Raw genomic sequence first — 22,174 nt, forward strand, 5'->3', positions numbered from 1 at the left:
TAATAATAATAGCAGTAGTAATGATAATAATAATAACCATAATAATAAAAATAGTAACACTAGTTATAACATTAATAATGATATTGTTGAAATGCAATAATAGGGATAAGAAAATAACAATCGAATGTAATTAATATTCAATATAATGATAATTATGATAATAATAATCTTAATGATAATAACAATGATAATACCTATGACAACAATAACAAGAACAATGATAATACCTTTAATAATAATAACAATGAGAATAAAAACAAGAAAATAATAATAATGGTAACAGTAAGAATAACGATAAAAAAATAATAATGATAATAATAGCGTTAAAATCAAGAAGAACAATGCCAACCATAATAACAAAGTCCAGCAGAGGACCCTCAAGGACCCCTATAAACCCCCATGAACAGGATGTTGTTCGCCTCGTTATCTTGAATGAAGAAAACGAAGGGCCGGTTGCACGTGAACGTCGTCTTTGGAGGCATTGAACGAGACCTATTCAGAACGAACGCCGTCGCCGCTGCCGCCTCTGCGCCTTCTTCGTCCACCTCTATAAGGGCCTTGTGGATCGCTCCATTCACCAGTAATCCTCGAACAGGTGTGAAGTTGGTCAGATCGGCGGTGGAGGAGAAAAGGTCACGTATTCCCATTTTCTGTAAAGTCTGGAGAAGGAAGGCGTGGATACGATGCTATTTTTAAAGGTATTTTGCGTCATGATTTCGCTACAAGAAGAAAACAGTTTTTAATAGGTTATCAGTATTTCATTTCATTAAATAATCGTTTATTGCTCTCTCAGTTTAGAATTCAAATAGTAGCAAGACTAAGTTTAATCTTTCAGGGATATCGATTACCAATATTTAACGATTTTGCAACCAGATGCGTAGAATCTTTACTGAAGTAATGGTATGATATCTAAGCTCGAAACCCTTCGCGAGCCAATTTTCCCTTCAGCCACCATCTTGAGGGCCAACAGAGGTTTACATCTAACGTCCCAGGATTACGATACTAATACATGCATGTAGACGGCGTTAGTTAAGACCATTTTAGCGTCTTCAACAAAGGAGGGTTCTATAAGCTTTGGTATTTTCCCTCGCGTTTCGGCGTTGATGAAGGCATTGATCTCAGCAGCGGCGGCGTCGGGCTGATGGCAGATTCAGGTTTGATTATTTCGGTCTCTGGAGTTTAAAGTGCCTTTAATGAAATGTATCTGTTAAAAAACTTGAAAGGATTTTTTTTCTTGTACAAGGGTCTCTTCTGTACGCGTCATAAAAGTTATACTGTGTTCGGAACTGCTCGTCTTGCTCGTCCAGACACCTTGTCCAGGACCAGCAGGACAAGTGGGCCGCGTTCCGCACCTCCAAGACTCTTTCTGCCCAGAATGCAACCGGCTCGAATGTAAACATTCACTTTTATATTTTATTTTATTATTATTATTATTATTATTATTATTATTATTATTATTTTACACGCTGCATAGGTTTTGATGCATATATAACTTACCTGCAACTGACAAACACAAAAATATCCTTTGGTAACACCAATAAGGGGTCATAAAATTACCCACCAATATCTTACGGTTACCTACAACTGTCAATGTTTACATACAAAATCTATTGTGACGTGATCTCGTCCTGTTCGCCCAGGTTCGCAGGAGGGCGAGTAGGACGAGCTAGAATACTTGTCCGGGACGAGATTGTGGAGGTTCCGAACGGTCAAAACATCTTGTCCAACTGGGCTGGACGAGATAGACGAGCAGTTCCGAACGCAGCGTTAAATCCAGATTAAAGTTTCATCCAAATCCACTGTACTTTCACAGATGTAGTACACACTACCAGACGCACGCGTCCATGCGATTATCAGTAAATTTGCTCTTTTCCAATAAGAGCGAGTATTTGTGTAGTCGATTTTAGCAGTCAAACTATTTGAGTTTCATATCACACGCTAAAAAAAAAGAAAGAAAGAATATATATATATATATATATATATATATATATATATATATATATATATATATATATATATATATTTACACATATACGGTAGTCTTATAGCATGAGGATGTGCATTTGTGTTACGACAAATAAATCCATATAAAGGGAACAGAACTGTAGGTGTCAAACGAAAGATACATCAATTTATTTTCGCAGGAAAATGATAAAATTTGCACGCAGTTTTGAAGGCACTGTAATATAAAGATTCAAAAGGTTTGTTATTGAACAAACGTGATGTTATTGAAAGCGTTCTTTTTTAAGTCTACTGATATGATACATACGTTGGGATTGTTTTTCCAGCCTGGATATAACATTGCTTTTTCTGTATTTGTAAACTCTTTGTGGGATTTTCTTTCGTTTTTTTTTTTTTTTTATTGTTGAGAGTTATTTCTGCAGTTTAAGTATCCCATGACTTATGAAAATACATGTTGATAAATGTCTGTAGCATGAAAATGCCAGAATTAGTTTCATCAATAAACATTTATCGCAGCTCAACCATCCTTTTTTATGGAGTTGACGTCATTACGTATCAATACCTGATTGGTGGGATTAAATAGCTCATTCTTAGCATGCCAGGATTAAATTACGAGCTCAAAAGTGAATGCTGGTCCAGAGATGAAATAAAAGTTGATCCTGGACGCTGCCATTGCGCATGCGCTCTAGAGATCTGAATTAAACTTGAATACTGAATTAACTTTTATGGCACGTACAGAAGACGCCCTAAAGCACTGAAATTGGTTCATTCTACATACATTAAATGATCACCACAGAAGGCTTTTCTCTGTTACTCAAGATCAAAGTAAGTCTGCTGAACAGATCTGCCCTCTTGTACGGAAGGCTTTCACACTGCGCCCGAGGTTTAAGCTATAAGGTTTGAAGTGCTTCACTTTGTTTAAGGCTTAAAAGGTTTTATCACTGTGCCTCGGCTCATATTTCTGTCTTCTCGTACTAGACCAAGATTGCCAGAAAACTCCCTTAACCACAAGATGGAAACGTATCACAAATTGAAATACAATGTCAGGTTAGAGAGATGTGTATGTATATACGAAGTGATAATGCAGTGATTTAATACAAATGTATGTGTAGATTACCCTCTTTTTGCAGAGACATAATCAAAACATTAGACCATAACTTATAAGCTGTGCTTTTATATAAAGAATGATGTTCGTATCCTCACTGAGCCATGAATCTGTAACTACATGAGTTCTGATATCCCTATTTTGGATATGCTGCGATGTTACAAGTGATGAAGACTCCCCACATCTAGTAGGCAGGAAAATAAAGCTGTAAGCCAAGTGTTTCTTACCCTATTAAAGTCTGTGAACTTCACTTTGTCGTCGAGGACTTTTCCCACGCATTTTCGGACGGGAAAAGACTGGTCGAAGTATATCCTGTTAGCCGAGTTGATGATGTAGTTCTGGTTTGCTTCTTGGGAGCCTTAACTGCAGTTGTGTTAGTTATTTTAGTAGAAATTATTATTTGATAATGTTATTACTTGCATTATAAAATCATGATCCTTTTTTATCATCAAGGTTTTATTCATGTCCATTTCTCTCTCTCTCTCTCTCTCTCTCTCTCTCTCTCTCTCTCTCTCTCTCTCTCTCTCTATATATATATATATATATATATATATATATATATATATATATATGTATATATATATATACATACACACACACACACACACACACATGTGTATATATATACACAAGTATATATATTTATATACATATATATGAAAATGAAGAAAGCAATAATATGAAATGATTTTTTTTTTTCGTTCTTCTTCATAATTTTTGCGTACACGTTTCTGTGTTTGTGCTCACACGCACACACACACACACACGCACACACACACACACACACACACACACACACACACACACACACACACACAATATATATATATATCCATCTACCTACCACCTCTCTTAACGGTTCACTCGGTAGGTTTAGTCGCGTCAACCCACTCACCGCCGTTCGAGGGCCCTGAACAGGGCGAGCGTGTCCTCTTTGTCGGTGAGCCGCAGAACTCGCTCCGGCTCCGCGCGGCTCACGCCCCGCCCATGTGCGAGAAGTTGCAATTGTGAGAGAGAGAGAGTGAGTGTGTGTGTGAGAAAGTTTGTGTATGTGAGAGAGAGAGAGAGAGTGAGTGTGTGAGAGAGTAAGTGTGTGTCTGTGTGAGAGAGATAGAGATAGATAGAGATTGAGTGACTGAGTGACAGTGAATGGCAGAGAGAGAGAGCGAAACATGGTTTATAATTTCAAATCACGTTTCTCGCTGCATTTGCTGTTATGGCAGATAGCATCATTGCAATGTAAACGTGACCCAAATTTGCAGTATTCGTTCCCCGTTTTAATTACAATTAAAGTAACGCTGTGTTTTGGTTTTGAGAACATCAATTATTCCGTGATTTTACTTCAGTCTCAGTCATTGCAAAATCAAGGGTATGTGCTGGCATGTTATATGTTTATTCTACAATGCATGACTTGTTCCCATTGCAGTCCAAACACGAAAACAATAATACATATATTTGGCAGAATGTTGTCTTATGTGCTTATTAGCAGACTTTTGCATATTATTTATATTATGATTATACGAACTGGCAAGACCACACAAATGCAGAGATTTAGACACAATCAACAGACGAAATGTCGGCTCTCGCGGTCTCTCTGCGATGTATATAAACGTGAGTCCCAGCCGCCTCTCAGTAGTAGGTGAAAGTGCGTTGCGTGAGGAAGACTTCTCGCGCTCGTCTGTCACTTAAGGTCGCTGTGTTGGTGTTGGTGTCGAGATTCTCCTGGTGAGAACTGTGTACCGTTTTATTATTTATTTATTTATTATTATTATTATTATTTTGTGTATAATTTGTATGCTGATATATATTATCGGCCCGGTTGTTAAAATTGTTCGAAGCCCGACCTTATTATTCATAATACGGATATAGATATATATAGACATAAATGCATATCTGTTGGATAGATAGATATATAAATGTATATCTATCAGATAGATAGAGAAATGTGCATTTATTTACATGTCTTTATGTAATATTCATTGGATCAGGCCTCGCTCAATTTTAACCGGACATAAGTAACGTGTATCACACACAAAATTTCAAGATATGATAACATAATGAAAGTGGTCAACATATGAGCATAACACTAACCATTCATTGACAGTAAGTATAAGACACCCTGTACGATTAGACTTGTTCTTTTATATGATGATGTTAAAAATTCTGAACATGGGAATGAAATTATCCCCAAAACTTGTATCGCTTTGTGACCAAATTCAAGTACAGGCTTTTAAGTGTAGTGTGTTAATTATATCTTAGTTTTGTAACAAATATACACTTACACAGAGGGACGTGGCACCAAACATAGAGCATAAAAGACAATAAACTACGGTTTGTGTAAGTTCAGTGTATCATTATTATGTGCTTGATGGAATTATGAATAAACCAGATGTAGAGGGGTAGTAAAATATTCACAGGAAAAGCCTCGCTAACTCAGTAATCTCTAGCTTGTTAAAGTCTCACCACAGACCATCGTTGGTGTTTTCTGTTTTATATGAATATTCAGATTTTGCGCCGTACTTCTCAGCATTTTGCCTCCCACCTCATAAGGTCTATTTGCAATCTATCAGTTAGGCGAACATGCAATATCGGTTATATGTTTCCTGTACAACCCATGATTTTGTGTATACTGCAACCCGTGTCTGAGTCGCTTGTTTCTAAACCGTGTTCATTGCGGCAAAATAATAAGACCAGATATCTTAATAGTGCTAATGTATCTGGCTCGCTTTTGTCTATAGTTAGAAATACATAATATTTTGACTAAGATATATATATGTGCGTGTGTGTGTTTCTATATTCAAATACCAGTGTGTGCATGACCTTTCAGAACCATGAGAGTGTGCGTGCTGCTCCCCGCCCTCGCCCTCCTGTCGCGGGCCAGCTGTCAGTGCCTCTCCTCCTCCGACACCTCGCCGCCCCCGCGGCTCCCGATTCTCAGGCGGACGACCACCTTCAGCCTCGACTTACTCCAGACGGCTCTCCCTCTGTCGGGGAACTTCTTCTTCTCTCCCTTCAGCATCTGGAGCGCCCTCGTCCTCGCCTACTTCGGCTCCCGAGGCAACACGCAGGTGGAGCTGGAGCGGGTTCTGCGGCTCACCGACAGGGAGGAGACCCTCGCTCTGTTCAGGGCCTTCGAACGGCGGTGAGTGGGTTGACGCGATTAAACCTACCGAGTGAACCGTTAAGAGAGGTGGTAGGTAGATTGATATATATATGTATATATATATATATATATATATATACATATATATATATATGTATGTGTGTGTGTGTGTGTGTGATTCTGTGTGTGTTTGTGTAAAACATTAACACAGTAACGTGTATACAAAAATTATAAAGAACAACAAAAAGATTTTTAAAATTCATATTGTTGCTTTATTAATTTTCGTGTATATGTATATAAAAGTATATACATGTATATATATATATATATATATATATATATATATATATATATATATATATATATATATATATGTATATATATACATGTATATATAAATAAATAAATATATATATATATATACATATATATATATATATATATATAGAGAGAGAGAGAGAGAGAGAGAGAGAGAGAGAGAGAGTGAGAGAGAGAAATGGACACGAATACCTTGATGATAACAAAAAGGATCATGATTTTATAATGCAAGTAATAACATTATCAGATAATAATTTCTACTAAAATAACACGACTGCAGCTATGACTCCCAAGAAGCAAACCAGAACTACACCATCAACTCGGCTAACAGGATATACGTCGACCAGTCCATTCCCGTTCGAGAATGCGTGGGAAAAGTCCTCGACGACAAACTGAAGTTAATAGACTTTAATAGGGTAAGAAACACTTGGCTTACAGCTTTATTTTCCTGCCTACTAGATGTGGGTAGTCTTCATCACTTGTAACATCATTGCATATCCAAAATAGGGATATCAGAACTCATATAGTTACAGATTCATGGCTCAGTGAGGATACGAACATCATTCTTTATATAAAAGCACAGCTTATAAGTTATGGTCTAATGTTTTGATTATGTCTCTGCAAAAAGAGGGTAATCTACACATACATTTGTATTAAATCACTGCATTATCACTTCGTATATACATACACATCTCTCTAACCTGACATTGTATTTCAATTTGTGATACGTTTCCATCTAGTGGTTAAGGGAGTTTTCTGGCAATCTTGGTCTAGTACGAGAAGACAGAAATATGAGCCGAGGCACAGTGATAAAACCTTTTAAGCCTTAAACAAAGTGAAGCATTTCAAACCTTATAGCTTAAACCTCGGGCGCAGTGTGAAAGCCTTCCGTACAAGAGGGCAGATCTGTTCAGCAGACTTACTTTGATCTTGAGTAACAGAGACAAGCCGTCTGTGGTGATCATTTCATGTATGTAGAATGAACCAACTTCTTCAGTGCTTTAGGGCATCTTCTGTACGTGCCATAAAAGTTAATCCAGAATTAAAGTTTAATCCAGATCTCTAGTGCGCATGCGCAATGGCAGCGTCCATTATCAACTTTTATTTCATCTCTGGATCAGCTTTTGAGCTCGTACTTTAATCCTGCCATGCTCAAAATGAGCTAGTTAGTCGCACCATTCAGGTAAAAAGGATGAAGTCGAGTTGCCATAAATGTTTATTATTGCGAATAATGAAACTAATTCTGGCATTTTCATGCTAAAGATGTGTATAAACTTTTACCAACATACATTTTCATAAGTCGTGGGATACTTAAACTGCAGAAATAACTCTCGAAAAAAAAAAAAAAAAACGAAAGGAAATCCCACAAATAATTCCAGAGTTTCAATAACATCACGATTAGGTTTCAGATTTAAAGTACAAACTTTCTAAATCTTTATATTACAATGCCTTCAAAACTACGTGGGAATTTGTTATCATATTCCTCGACAGCAACAAAACACGAAAAAACTCTCGGAGAAAACTCTCCGCAGAAATAAACTGATGTAACTTTTGTTTAACAGCTACAGTTCTGTTGCCTATAAAAAGAGCATTTGAAGTCCTTTATTTGGAATTAGTTGTCGTAACACAAATGCACATCCTTATGCTATAAGACTGCCGTATGTATATATATATATATATATATATATATATATATATATATATATATATCTCTGTGTGTGTGTGTGTGTGTGTGTGTATACATTTTTTTTTTTTTTTTTTTTTTTTTTTTTTAGCAAACGTCTCGGTAACAGCATTAGCGTGCGATATGAAACTCAAAGAGTTTGCTAATTTCGACTACACGAATGCCCGCTCTTAATTGTAAAAGAACAGATTTACTGATGATCCCATGGACGCGTGCGTCTGGTATTGTGTATTACATCTATGAAAGTACTGTGGATTTGGATGAAACTTAAATCTGGATTTAACGCTGCGTTCGGAACTGCTCGTCTATCTCGTCCAGCCCAGTTGGACAAGATGTTTTGACCGTTCGGAACTTCCACAATCTCGTCCCGGACAAGTATTCTGGCTCGTCCAACTCGCCCTCCTGCGAACCTGGGCGAACAGGACGAGATGACGTCACAGTAATTTTGTATGTAAACATTGACAGTTGTAGGTAACCGCAAGATATTGGTGGGTAATTTTATAACCCTTTATTGGTGTTATCAAAGGATATTTTTGTGTTTGTCAGTTGCAGGTAAGTTAAATATGCATCAAAGGAGTTACAAAACCTATGCAGCGTGTAAAATAAAGACACCAGTATGATAAAATAATAATAATAATAATGATAATAAATATATAAACAAATAGATAAAAAATAAATAAAAAATGTTTACATTGGAGCCGGTTGCATTCTGGGCAGAAAGGGTCTTGGAGGTTCCGAACGCGGCCCACTTGTCCTGCTGGTCCTGGACAAGGTGTCTGGACGAGCAAGACGAGCAGTTCCGAACGCAGCATAACTTATATGACGCGTACAGAAGAGACTCTTGTACAAGAAAAATATCCTTTCAAGTTTTTTTTAACAGATACATTTCTTTAAAGGATCTTTAAACTCCAGAGACCGAAATAATCAAACCTGAATCTGCCATCAGCCCGACGCCGCCGCTGCTGACATCAATGCCTTCGTCAACGCCGAAACGCGAGGAAAAATACCAAAGCTTATAGAACCCTCCTCTCTTGAAAACGCTAAAATGTTCTTAACTAACGCCGTCTACTTCAAAGGCTTTTGGAAATACCCGTTCAAGCCTCAAAGGACCCACAAGGACAAGTTTTTCGTAACCCCGGAAGAGTCTGTCCAAGTGGATATGATGTCGCAAACGAAAAGGTTCAAATATGGTAATGTATGGGAGTTCTTCTTTTATACAAAATGAACCTCCCTACCTTTCCTTGTGTCCAGTTTCCGTTGTTACATTTATTTTTCCATTTACTTTGCGTTTGTATCGATTTGACGCAAATCAAAATCAATTTTGTGTACATTAGGTGTCTCTCTTTATGGCAACACGTACATAATTCCAGCACAGAACAAGTTACCTTACAATGTAAGGAAATCGTAAAAAGAATCACCTGTTATTATCACGAACTTCATATATGTCCAACTCCGTTCCAGTGGACTCGGAGAAGCTTCACGCCCAGGTGCTGGAGATGCCCTACAGGGGTGACGCCATGTCCATGGTGGTGCTCCTCCCGCGAAGTGAGAGAGCCAAGGAGGTGGACAGGCTTGTCCAACGCCTGAAGCCCAAGGTACTCGCGTCCGAGTTGAAGGCGATGCCCTCCGTCTCGCTGAGAGTCAAGTTTCCCAAGTTCAGCGTGGAGAGTACTCTCGGGAATGAACTCATTTCGGTATGTTTGAATTAGGGCAAGGTAAGCGAACCTGGTATTTTGGGGATGGTAAGCAAAGGGTCAACTCACAAAATGAGGTATAATCTACTATCACAAACGTTATATATATATATATATATATATATATATATATATATATATATATATATATATATATATATATATATATATATTTATATATATATAATACCAGCAGGGAACTTTACTCAATACAGGCTAGAGCAGGAGGGCCCGCGGGACACTTGCTGTTTCAGTCTTACAGTCGGCCGTTTTACATAATTCATTAAGCCAATACTTTGCCCTTTAAATTCATCACCTGCACTTTACACTTTTTCTATTCTGTTTTCACAAAGAATGAAAAAGCGCATGTCATTCTGATATATATACATATATATTAGAATGTATATATACATACGCATATATATGTATATATAAATGTGTATATATTCATATATAAGTGTATATATATATATATTTACTTATTGATTTATTTACATGTATATACATGTACATACGTATATGTATATATGTGTACACACACACACACATATATATTCATATGTATATATATAGGTATATGTATATACATTCATATATACATATATATACATATATATATATATATATATATATATATATATATATATATATATATATATATATGGTACGCGTGCTAAGTGTGTCCACTGTGCTGATCCCAAGGCCTGTCATAATTATTAGCCGGTGAAGTTAGGATCGTCATGAAAATAAAGTCATATATAATGTGTTACCATTAGGATCACCATTTAAAATGTGATAGGTAAAATCAACTTAACGTTCAATCACATAATACCAGTTTAAGAAACGTAATCCTGGGAAGCCAGATGTAAACCTCTGTTGGACCTCAAGATGGTGGCTGAAGGGAAAATTGGCTCGCGAAGGGTTTTGAGTTTTAAACACTCCGAGCTTACATATCATACCATTACTTAAGTAAAGATTCTGCGCATCTGGTTGTAAAATCGTTACATATTGGTAATAGATATCCCGGAAAGATTAAACTTAGTCTTGCTACTTATTTATATCTAAATGAGAGAGCAATAAACGATTATTTAATGAAATGAAATACTGATAACCTATTAAAAACTGTTTTGCTTCTTGTAGCGAAATCATGACGCAAAATTCCTTTAAAAAAATAGCCTCGTATCCACGCCTTCCTTCTCCAGACTTTACATAAAATGGGAATCCGTGACCTTTTCTTCTCCACCGCCGATCTGACTGACTTCACACAAGTTCGAGAATTAAAGGTGACTAGAGCGATCCACAAGGCCCTTATAGAGGTGGACGAAGAAGGCGCAGAGGCAGCAGCGGCGACGGTGCTCGTTATAACTAATAGGTCTTCGATGACTCCAAAGACGACGTTCACGTGCAACCGGCCCTTCGTTTTCTACATTAAAGATAACGAGGCGAACAACATCCTGTTCATGGGTGTTTATAGGGGTCCTTGAGGGTCCTCTGCTGGACCTTGTTATCATTATGGTTGGCATTGTTCTTGTTGATTTTAACGTTATTATTATTATCATTATTATTTTCTTGTTATTCTTGTTATTATTATTGAAGGTATTATCATTGTTATTGTTATTATTATCATAGGTATTATCATTGTTATTGTTATTATCAGGGGCATTATCATTGTTATTGTTGACATAGGTATTATCATTGTTATTGTTGACATAGGTATTATCATTGTTATTGTTATTTTTATCATAGGTATTATCATTATTATCATTAAGATTATTATGATAATTATCATTATATTAAATATTAATTGCATTCGATTGTTATTTTATTATCTCTATTATTGCATTTCAACATTATCATTATTATTATTACAACTAGTGTTATCATTTTTATCATTATGGTTATTATTATCATTACTACTGCTATTATTATAAACATTATTGTTATCCTCATCATTGCCACTATTGTTATTGTTAGTGTCAAATTTTGTTAGTTTGCCTCCCCTCTTTAAAACTAACACAAAATCATTATCATTACCTTCATTTGTAAAGGACCACGTACTGAAGACCCAGAGGAGACCAAACACTGTTCACACCCCTTCTGTATAAAGGAAAATAAGCTATGCCAGAGTAAATTCATTGATATTAAGTTGATTAGATAAAAGTAGTTGAGAGAAAATAAACCCTAAGAGGTAATAGTTATTAAAACCACTTGGAATCATAGTTATGTAGAGAGCATTTGAAAAAAAAAAAAAAAAAAAAACGTGACCTGAGAATCAGATGAAGTATATCAACCTATTAAATCATAATCCTTCCTCACAAAAGATATATCGTTGTAAACCAGATTAATCCTACTGACGCTCCAGGCTGTTTAAAGCTGCCATTCTTCCTCTTTCTAAGAAAGAGGGTTAAACAAACCTATTTATCGATCCTAGTAGTGACATTGCTGAAACTTTTATGAATGCGCGTGTGCGTTAATGATCAACAGAAACAAATATCGGCTGATCTTCCAGTGCGAGGTTGCCTTGAGCAGAGGCACAGGAAGCGGGATCGGCCGAACGAAGCCCAAGTCCCAAACACGAGGAAGGCCATCAGGAGGAAAACTGCAAGGAACTTCATTGTGATCTTTTTACTGTAAAGAAATCGAGTTATGAGACAAGGAAAAGATAGGTCCGATATGCGAAGCTGAGCTTCGCCCGGCCCGTGCCGACTAATGTTGACTCGATCAACGTGTGTCAGCTAGTGCGACAGAGGTTATTCCTTACCCACCGTGGTGCCCAGCCACAGCAATTACCTCAGGGCGACAACTGCAACTTCTCACACCTGGTCGGGGCGCGAACCGCCAACCCCTCGGATTAGAGACCGGCGCGTTACCCCTGTACTGTCCTGAAGGTTTAATGATAAGGCAGGTTTTTGGAGTATTTTATACCTAGGACATGATCTTGGGGGCCTGGGATTTGAGGGACGACCTGGGGAACTAGATTATTGGGAAAGCTTTGGGAACGTCATATGATTGCATCTGAATATATAATAATTAGTTTGTTTGCCATTTCTATGAAATTTGATTGAAAACTGAATTTACTACACATTCCAATAACGTGGTTTGTCAGAGGGTGACTATGGGATATCATTGTCAAATATCATTCAAGAAAACAAAAAACCAGGATTATTTTCTGATTTTTATCCCTATTAAAACTAACCAAAACACATTTTAAATCGTCGTCTGGAGTATACTGTAAATTGAAGATGTGCATGTGTGTATATACATATTTTATGTATGTCATAAATATGATATATATCATACATATACACACATAAATATAATGTATTGCATATATTATCATAATTCATATTATGTTTTACAAATATACCATATACATTATATATATCTATATCATATACATTATGTATATCATATAACACATACATTATATATATCATATATCATATACATCATTTATATACTTTATATTTTGTATTATATATATCATCCTTTATATATATTGTTTATACGACATTATATATATGATATTTATTATATATATGTTATATAAATTATAACATATAATTTATATATATTATATATTATATATTTTATATATTATATATATTATATATTATATATTTTATATATTATATATATTATATATTATATATATATTATATATTATATATATATTATATTATATATATTATATATTTTATATATTATATATATTACATATTTTATATATATCATATATTATACATATACATATGTATATGTATATATATTGATTACATATATTATAATTATTATATACATTATAGATTCCATATACTATATACATCATATATTATATACAGGTGGTCACCTACTTGCGAACTTCCGAGTTACGAATTTCGGTACATACGAACAAAGCTGTCAGGAGGGAGTGAGAGTAGCGCGCGTCGTAAACTATAGCTCTCTTACTGTACCCACACGGTCTCATTCAAACGTGTTGTATGCTCTCCAGAAAACTTTGAGATTTTGTGATTATTTTTGTAATTGTATTTTTGCTAAATACGATAAAATAAAAGAGTTATGGCTAAATCTCTGACCCCCCCCCCATCCGCCTCCGGCTCCGATATTTACTTTGTCGCGTCTGAGCAAATATACCCAACAATTTTTTTTTTTTTTTGATTTTTCGATTTATTTTGGTATTCTCTGGTAACTAGCATGCAACTCTGTTTGCAGCACAGCTGGCAGTCACTACAAAGAGACAAGGTTGGCAGTCACCACGAGAGAGGAGCGAGATGAAGTCCGTCCCATGCCTCGGGGCGACACCATCCCTGATGCGCCCTCATCACATAATAGGCCACTACTAATGATCAATGTTATTCCTGTAACTAATAAGCATAATATGATGAGAAATACATCTCAATCACAGCTGCAGCAGTTGTTTATTCATATGAAATGCCTCGAGAAGCACTGCAAGCAAGCACTCATTGCCATTAGTCCTTTGGAAAAGGGGGGATACACCAGAATACATGTGAATGCCATATAATTCATCAAGGTTGACTCAGAGATCAGATTTCCAAAGAAAAAAAAAATGGAGGAAAAATTTTCTCAACTTCAAAGCCTGATATCTCAAAACTTCGTTCGTACTAGATGAATCGTTCTACGGTACAATATCGGTACAATACTCAAGAACAAGGATAAGATTATGGAACATGTGAAAAGTTCAGTCCCTATGCATTCTACTGTTATTAGTAAGAAACGTGGAAAAGTGATTGCAGAATTTGAAAAACTTCTGAGCATTTGGATGAGGGTTGCTCAAAGCACATTAAAAACCACCGAAAACTACTGCATTGTTTATACCGGTACGTCCGAAAGTAGAGCTAGTTGTACAGTAATGAAAACATACCGTACGCCCTACTACGGACATACGAACAAACGTACTTACGAACAGCCTACTGGAAGGGAACCTATATATACTACATATTATATATCATAGACATTATATATATATATATATAGATAGATAGATAGATAGATATAGATATAGATAGATAGATAGATAGATAGATATACCGATCTGACCAACTTCTCACCTGACGGAGGACTACTTTGTTATTATTATGGTTGGCATTGTTGTTGTTGATATCAATGTTGTTTTTGCCTTCATTATTATTGTTTTAGTTTTGTAATCTATACTGCTATTGTTATGGTTATTGCTTTTTTTCATTGGAGAAAGCGAAACATAGAATTTATCTGTATTAACGAACTTAGTTTATAATTCCAAATCACGTTTCTCGCTGCATTTCCTGCTGTCAAATAGCATCATTGCAATGTAAACGTGACCCGAATTTGCAATATTCGTTCTCCCGTTTAATTACAATTAAAGGAACGCTGTTTGTGTTTTGGTTTTGAGAATATTAATTGTTCCTTGATTTCACTTCAGTCTCAGTAATTGCAAAATCAAGGGCATGCACTGGCATCTGCAATATGTTAATTCTACAATGCACTGCACGACTGACCTGTTCCCATTGCAATCCAAACACGACAAGAAATATATATATATATATATATATATATATATATATATATATATATATATATATATATATATTCATGACAGTGGTAGGATTTTTACTGATTATTCATGTTATCATGATTATAAAAATGCAAAAAATAATTTGTTGCGCCTCTTTTTTCGAGACCAAACAAATGCTCCAATGAATAAGTATTCGTTATTCGTATGTAGTGGAATAACTCTTGGTCGAGTTTGATACGGATTAAATAATATAGTTTGTAGAGGAACTAAATCAGTGAAATGTATTTTCTGGGTTTATTATTGTTATTTACATTTGGATTTGTGTGCATCAGGATACTAAGAATGATGAATAGATGATGATGATGATGTTGGTGGTGGTGATAATATTAATAATGGCGATGATAAAGATAGTAATTATCATTACCTTAGTTTTCTTGATAATAATGATGATTATAGTAATGGTACTACTAATAAATATGATGGCAATAGTAATGATGATAATGACAATGATAATAAAATGATGAAAATGAAAATAGTAATAATGATAATGACTGTAATAATAATGAAACTGATAAAAAGTATTGATAATGATGATATAATATGATGATGATAATGATGATAATACTGATAATAAAAATAATATTGATAATGACAATGATAATCTTAATCATTATCATTATCATAAGTACAATCATAATCAACATAATATAATTATAATGATAAAACTAATAATGATTATAACATTGTGGTAAAATTGTGGGAAGCCCGATTCAGTTCATAATACGACATGCATATTTGCCGGACATATAGGCAAATAAAAGTATATCTATCAGATGGAGAAATGTGCATTTATTTACATGGCTTTGTGTATGATTATTCATTGGGTCGGGCCTCGCACAATTTTAACAAACCGATAATAAGTATAAAATGTATCACACACAGAATTTCAAGGTAATTTGATAACATAATGAAAGTGGTCAACATATAATCATATCACTAACCATTCATTAACAGTAAATATAGGACATAATTAGACCTGTTCTTCTAATGATGTTAAAAATTCTGAATATGAGAATCAAATCATCCCCAAAACATGTATCGCTTTCTAATCAGAAAGAATAATGAAATAAAGGCATAAAAAAACTACGGTTTGTGTAAGTTTAGCGTATCATTAGTATGTGCTTGGTAGAATTATGAAAAAAACAAAAAACAAAAAAACATGTAGAGGGGAAGTAAAAAGCACACAACAACAGTCGCTAGCGTAGTGTATTAGCATAATGCTATCCTCAGACGAATGTTCATTGTTATTTCAATATCACCAAAAGTGTTTTTTACTCTTTTGTTGTTCGTCCAAAGCATTAAAAAAGAAAAAGAAAAAAATCAGGGATGGACAAATTTATTTATTTATCGATTAGCAGTGACGTTGCTGAAACTAGCATGAAAGTGCGCATTCATGATCAGTAGGAACAAATATCAGCTGATCTTCCAGCGCGAGGCTGACGTCCAGTCCCTTGAGCAGAGGCACAGGAAGCGGGATCGGCAGAACGAAGCCCAAAGTCCCAGACACGAGGAAGGCCATTAGGAGGAAAATTGCAAGAACCTTCATGATATTCTTTGGGCTGAAAATAAATCGAATGATGAGATACATCTAGCTAAGTGGGAGTTAAAAAGAGGTATAAAGTGTATGTTCTAGTTAGAAAAGAAAGTATAAAGTTAATAGAAGGGGGGCGAAACCCCTTGCAGTGGACATCTCTTGCCTACCACAAGAGGAGGTGCCGACCGTATTTCAGTTCATTAAATTTCATTTATTCATTTATTATTACTTTTTACTTTTATTTTTAATCTTTTTCTTATTCAGTTTACCATTTTATTATTCATTTTTTCCAAACCTTCCTAAGGTGATCTGCCACTGCGATCTCCTGGTGGAGTTCGAAACATACATACGTATATACACACATACACACACGCTGGTATACATACAATCACATATACATGCATTTACGTATGTTACCATACACTCACATATATATATACATTTACGCATACAAACACCTATACATACGTACACACATGGATACATCCACATATATTCATATATATATATATATATATATATATATATATATATATATATATTCATATATATATATATTCATATATATATATATATATATATATATATATATATATATATATATATATATATATATATATATATATATATATATAATGTATTTCTAACCCTCCTGCAGTGATCCGTCGCCTCGGCCTTTGGATGACCGAAGTCCAGGAGGCAGGTTTCCTAGATGAGATATACTCTCCCGGGGACTGGTGTGTCTCTCTTTTATTTATTTTTATTTTTTGCATATTTTTTCACTCATTTATTATCTTTTTGTCTTTATTTCTTAATTTCACTTATATACTTTTTTTCAAGATCAGCGTGAGTACTGGGGCCGGGGTGGGGGTAGCGTGAGAAATTGCCGACTCCGTGGCCACCAGCTGTGGTTAGTGTTTTTGTTGCTATGTGTCTCGAGGAAGTTTGTGTAGAGTGGGCCTTCTGGGTGTTGGAACCTCTCCCACGTTTTCGTTGCTCGTGTGTATGCGGGCGTTCAGTGGTTCGCTGTTCTTTCTTGCGTGGAGTATGTGTGAGGCTGTAACGATCACCTGGTCAAGGCAAAGAGAGTTGCAACAATAGTAAACAGACATTCAAAGTGTGCCGGGGCCTCAGTTGCGCCGCGATATCGCTTACTATGTTGTTCATTCCCTCTGTTAACGTTAATCAATAGTAAGTTTGCTGTTTTTAGAGTATTTTTGCATTTTCTTTGCCTTCAGCGGTTTTTCTCCTTTAGACTACTGACGGTGACAAGGGAACACAACCCCTCTCCTCAGACCCGCAGCGCTTTATCACGGGGAAACCTGGATAGGGAGGCCCAGCAGTTTGAGGCGAACTTTGGGTATGCTTTTTCATCCTAATTTCCTTCACTTTATTGTGGCCATCCAGACCTACATAAGTCCTTCGAGACTTTTGTATTCGTCTGGGTGGTGCGCCTCTTACCTGTTGCCCCTTTGTAGCAAGGTTTGGCAATAAGGGAAAGGCCCAACACAAAACTCCAATCGTTTAGCTGGGGGAATCAAGGCTATTTTTGAAGAGTACCCATCAATCATCACCCACTATTACCTTCTCACTTTCTCTTCCTAAACCATTTCCACCTTTTTCTATTACCCCTCTGCTCACCTGCGCCACACCCTGCATTACACTCCCGACGACCTCATGATCTCTTTGATGCAGTTCAGTTACATTTGCGAAGTCTAGGGTGATAAGAATTATGAGAGAGGAATAGGGGGAGCGCGGAAAGTAAAAGTGAGGGAAATGGGCGTGAGAGGGATGGAGAGAGAAAATACAAGATAATGAGGAAAGGAGTTGGGAAACGAATGGAGAAACAATCAAAAAGAAGAAACACTGCAATAGTGTGGGCTAGAAATAAGTATTTAAAACAAAACATTCCTCATGACTCCCTTTTAGGAATGCAATATCCAGGTTTCATTATAGCTTATTCCTCTAACTCTGATATCAATGTTCTTCCGGAGCAGAATCGTTTTTGTTGTCTATGCATGTATCTTCTTATTCATACAATTTATGAATGTATTAGCTTATTGTACTCAGACCAGTCTTCCTCTTTCCATTATCATTTCAATGACATTAAAAGTGGTTTTGACTCTCGTTCAGAGCATCAAAGAGGAAAAGCAGGGATAGACAAATTGATTTATTTATGGACGTTACGAGCGACGTTGCGGAAACTGGTGTGCAGGTACAAATGTGTGTCCATGATCAGCAGGAAGAAATATCGGCTGATACAGCGCGAAGCTGACGTTCATATGCACTTTATTTATCAATGCTAGTAGTGGTGCTGCTGAAACAGGTGTATTTGTTAATTTCACAGTTCATGTATTTATGAATTTTCTGAGCTGAATGGTCGTTAGGCCACCCTCGTTGTTATTGCATAAAATATCGAAGGATTTTGCTTTTCTTCAAGAGGAAAGAAAAAACAGGGATAGACATATGCATTTTATTTATCAATGCTTGTAGTGGTGCTGCTGAAACTGGTGTGCAGATGAAAGTGTGCGTCCATGATCTGCAGGAACAAATATGGGCTGATCTCCCAGCGCGAGGCTGACGTCCAGTCCCTTGAGCAGAGGCACAGGAAGCGGGATCGGCAGAACGAAGCCCAAAGTCCCAGACACGAGGAAGGCCATTAGGAGGAAGACTGCAAGAAACTTCATTGTGATCTTCTGGCTGAAAAGAAATTGAGTGATGAGGCAAGTGTCCGGAATGTTTTATACATGATACGTGATCTTAGGAACTGGGATTTGAGGAACGACCTGGGGAAAGTAGATGATTTATGAAAAAGCTTTGGGAACGTGGTATGATGGCACCATTGGTTTTCAATTAGTTATTTGAATGTTTAATATCAATTCATTACAAATTTCAATTACATAATTTGCCAGAGGCCGATTTTATGCAATATTAATGTCAAATATTATCCATGAAAATAACCCATTCCTCATACACCAGAAACCAGTACTGTTATTTTTCGGATTCATGAGTGATGGATACATTACTAAGTCGATATCCAAAGCGTAGATGGAGGTGTATGTGCATAAATTTATTTCATATATATGCATACATATATCTACATATGTATACATATATGTACATATAAGATCATATATACATATATATACTTACACATATATACTTACACATATATACATATACATATATATATATATATATATATATACTTACATATATCTACATATATACATTTATATATATATATATATATATATATATATATATATACTTACACATATATACATATACATATAAAAATAATTACACATATATACATATACATATATATATATATACTTACACATATATACATATACATATATATACATATATACATATACATATGTATATACATATATACATATACATATATATACATATATACATATATATATACATATATACATATACATATATATATATATACATATATATATATATATATATATATATATATATATATATATACATATACATATATATACATATATACATATACATATATATATACATATATACACCTGCACATATAGACATATACATATATATAAGTATATATACACATATACAAGTATATATACACATATATAAGTATATATACACATATACAAGTATATATACACATATATAAGTATATATACACATATACAAGTATATATACACATATATAAGTATATATACACATATACAAGTATATATACACATATATAAGTATATATACACATGTATATACATGTATACACACACACACACACACACACACACACACACACACACACATATATATATATATATATATATATATATATATATATATATATATATATATATATACAAATATACATATATCATATCACATAGTTGTACATATGTATGTGTAGAATAATGAAATATATGATTTGTATAGATGCATTTATATGAATGTGTGAATACATAGACACAGAGACACTTAAAGGTATCTATTTTTCTATCTCTATATATATGTGTGTGTGTGTTATATATGTGCGGCTGTATGTGCATGCATATATCTACATGATTAAATTCATAAAGACATATATGTGTATGGATGGATATATTTGCCTGTGTGCACGATATGTAGGAATACACACACACACACCAATGAATTTACAATTTGTTTTATCATATATATTAAATATATCATATATATTAAATATATCATATATATTAAATATATCATATATATTAAATATATCATATATATTAAATATATCATATATATTAAATATATCATACATATTAAATGTATCATATATATTGAATATATCGTATATATTGAATATATCATATATTTTTAAATATATCATATATATTAAATATATCATATATATTAAATATATCATATATATTAAATATATCATATATATTAAATATATCATATATATTAAATATATCATATATATTAAATATATCATATATATTAAATATATCATATATATTAAATATATCATATATATTAAATATATCATATATATTAAATATATCATATATATTAAATATATCATATATATTAAATATATCATATATATTAAATATATCATATATATTAAATATATCATATATATTAAATATATCATATATATTAGATATATCATATATATTAAATATATCATACATTTTAAATATATCATATATATTAAATATATCATATATATTAAATATATCATATATATTAAATATATCATATATATTAAATATATCATATATATTAAATATATCATATATATTAAATATATCATATATATTAAATATATCATATATTAAATATATCATATATATTAGATATATCATATATATTAAATACATCATATATATTAAATACATCATATATATTAAATATATCATATTAAATATATCATATATATTAAATATACCATATATGTTAAATATATCATATATATTAAATATATAATATATATTAAATATATCATATATATTGAATATATCATATATATTAAATATATCATATATATTAAATATCATATATATTAAATATATCATATATATTAAAATATATATATTAAATATATATATATATATTAAATATATCATATATATTAGATATATCATATATATTAGATATATCATATATATTAGATATATCATATATATTAAATATATCATATATATTAAATATATCAT

At 33.8% G+C, this 22,174-nt stretch overlaps 2 protein-coding genes across 2 annotated transcripts in view; one reads left to right on the plus strand and one right to left on the minus strand.

Moving 5' to 3' along the window:
• Nucleotides 1–11,473, plus strand: part of LOC113828670 (leukocyte elastase inhibitor) — a 42,990-nt gene extending 31,517 nt beyond the window's left edge. Inside the window, exons 3-6 of the mRNA XM_070134282.1 lie at nt 6,769–6,904; nt 9,119–9,362; nt 9,634–9,866; nt 11,069–11,473. Coding sequence (XP_069990383.1) covers nt 6,769–6,904; nt 9,119–9,362; nt 9,634–9,866; nt 11,069–11,350 — 895 coding nt within the window. The 3' untranslated portion in view covers nt 11,351–11,473. The remainder of the gene's footprint in view (nt 1–6,768; nt 6,905–9,118; nt 9,363–9,633; nt 9,867–11,068) is intronic.
• Nucleotides 1–22,174, minus strand: part of LOC113821920 (leukocyte elastase inhibitor-like) — a 32,764-nt gene that overhangs the window by 8,478 nt on the left and 2,112 nt on the right. The gene's annotated exons all lie outside the window — the stretch shown is intronic.

Source organism: Penaeus vannamei, chromosome 19, assembly GCF_042767895.1.
Source record: "Penaeus vannamei isolate JL-2024 chromosome 19, ASM4276789v1, whole genome shotgun sequence".
Lineage (NCBI taxonomy): Eukaryota > Metazoa > Arthropoda > Malacostraca > Decapoda > Penaeidae > Penaeus > Penaeus vannamei.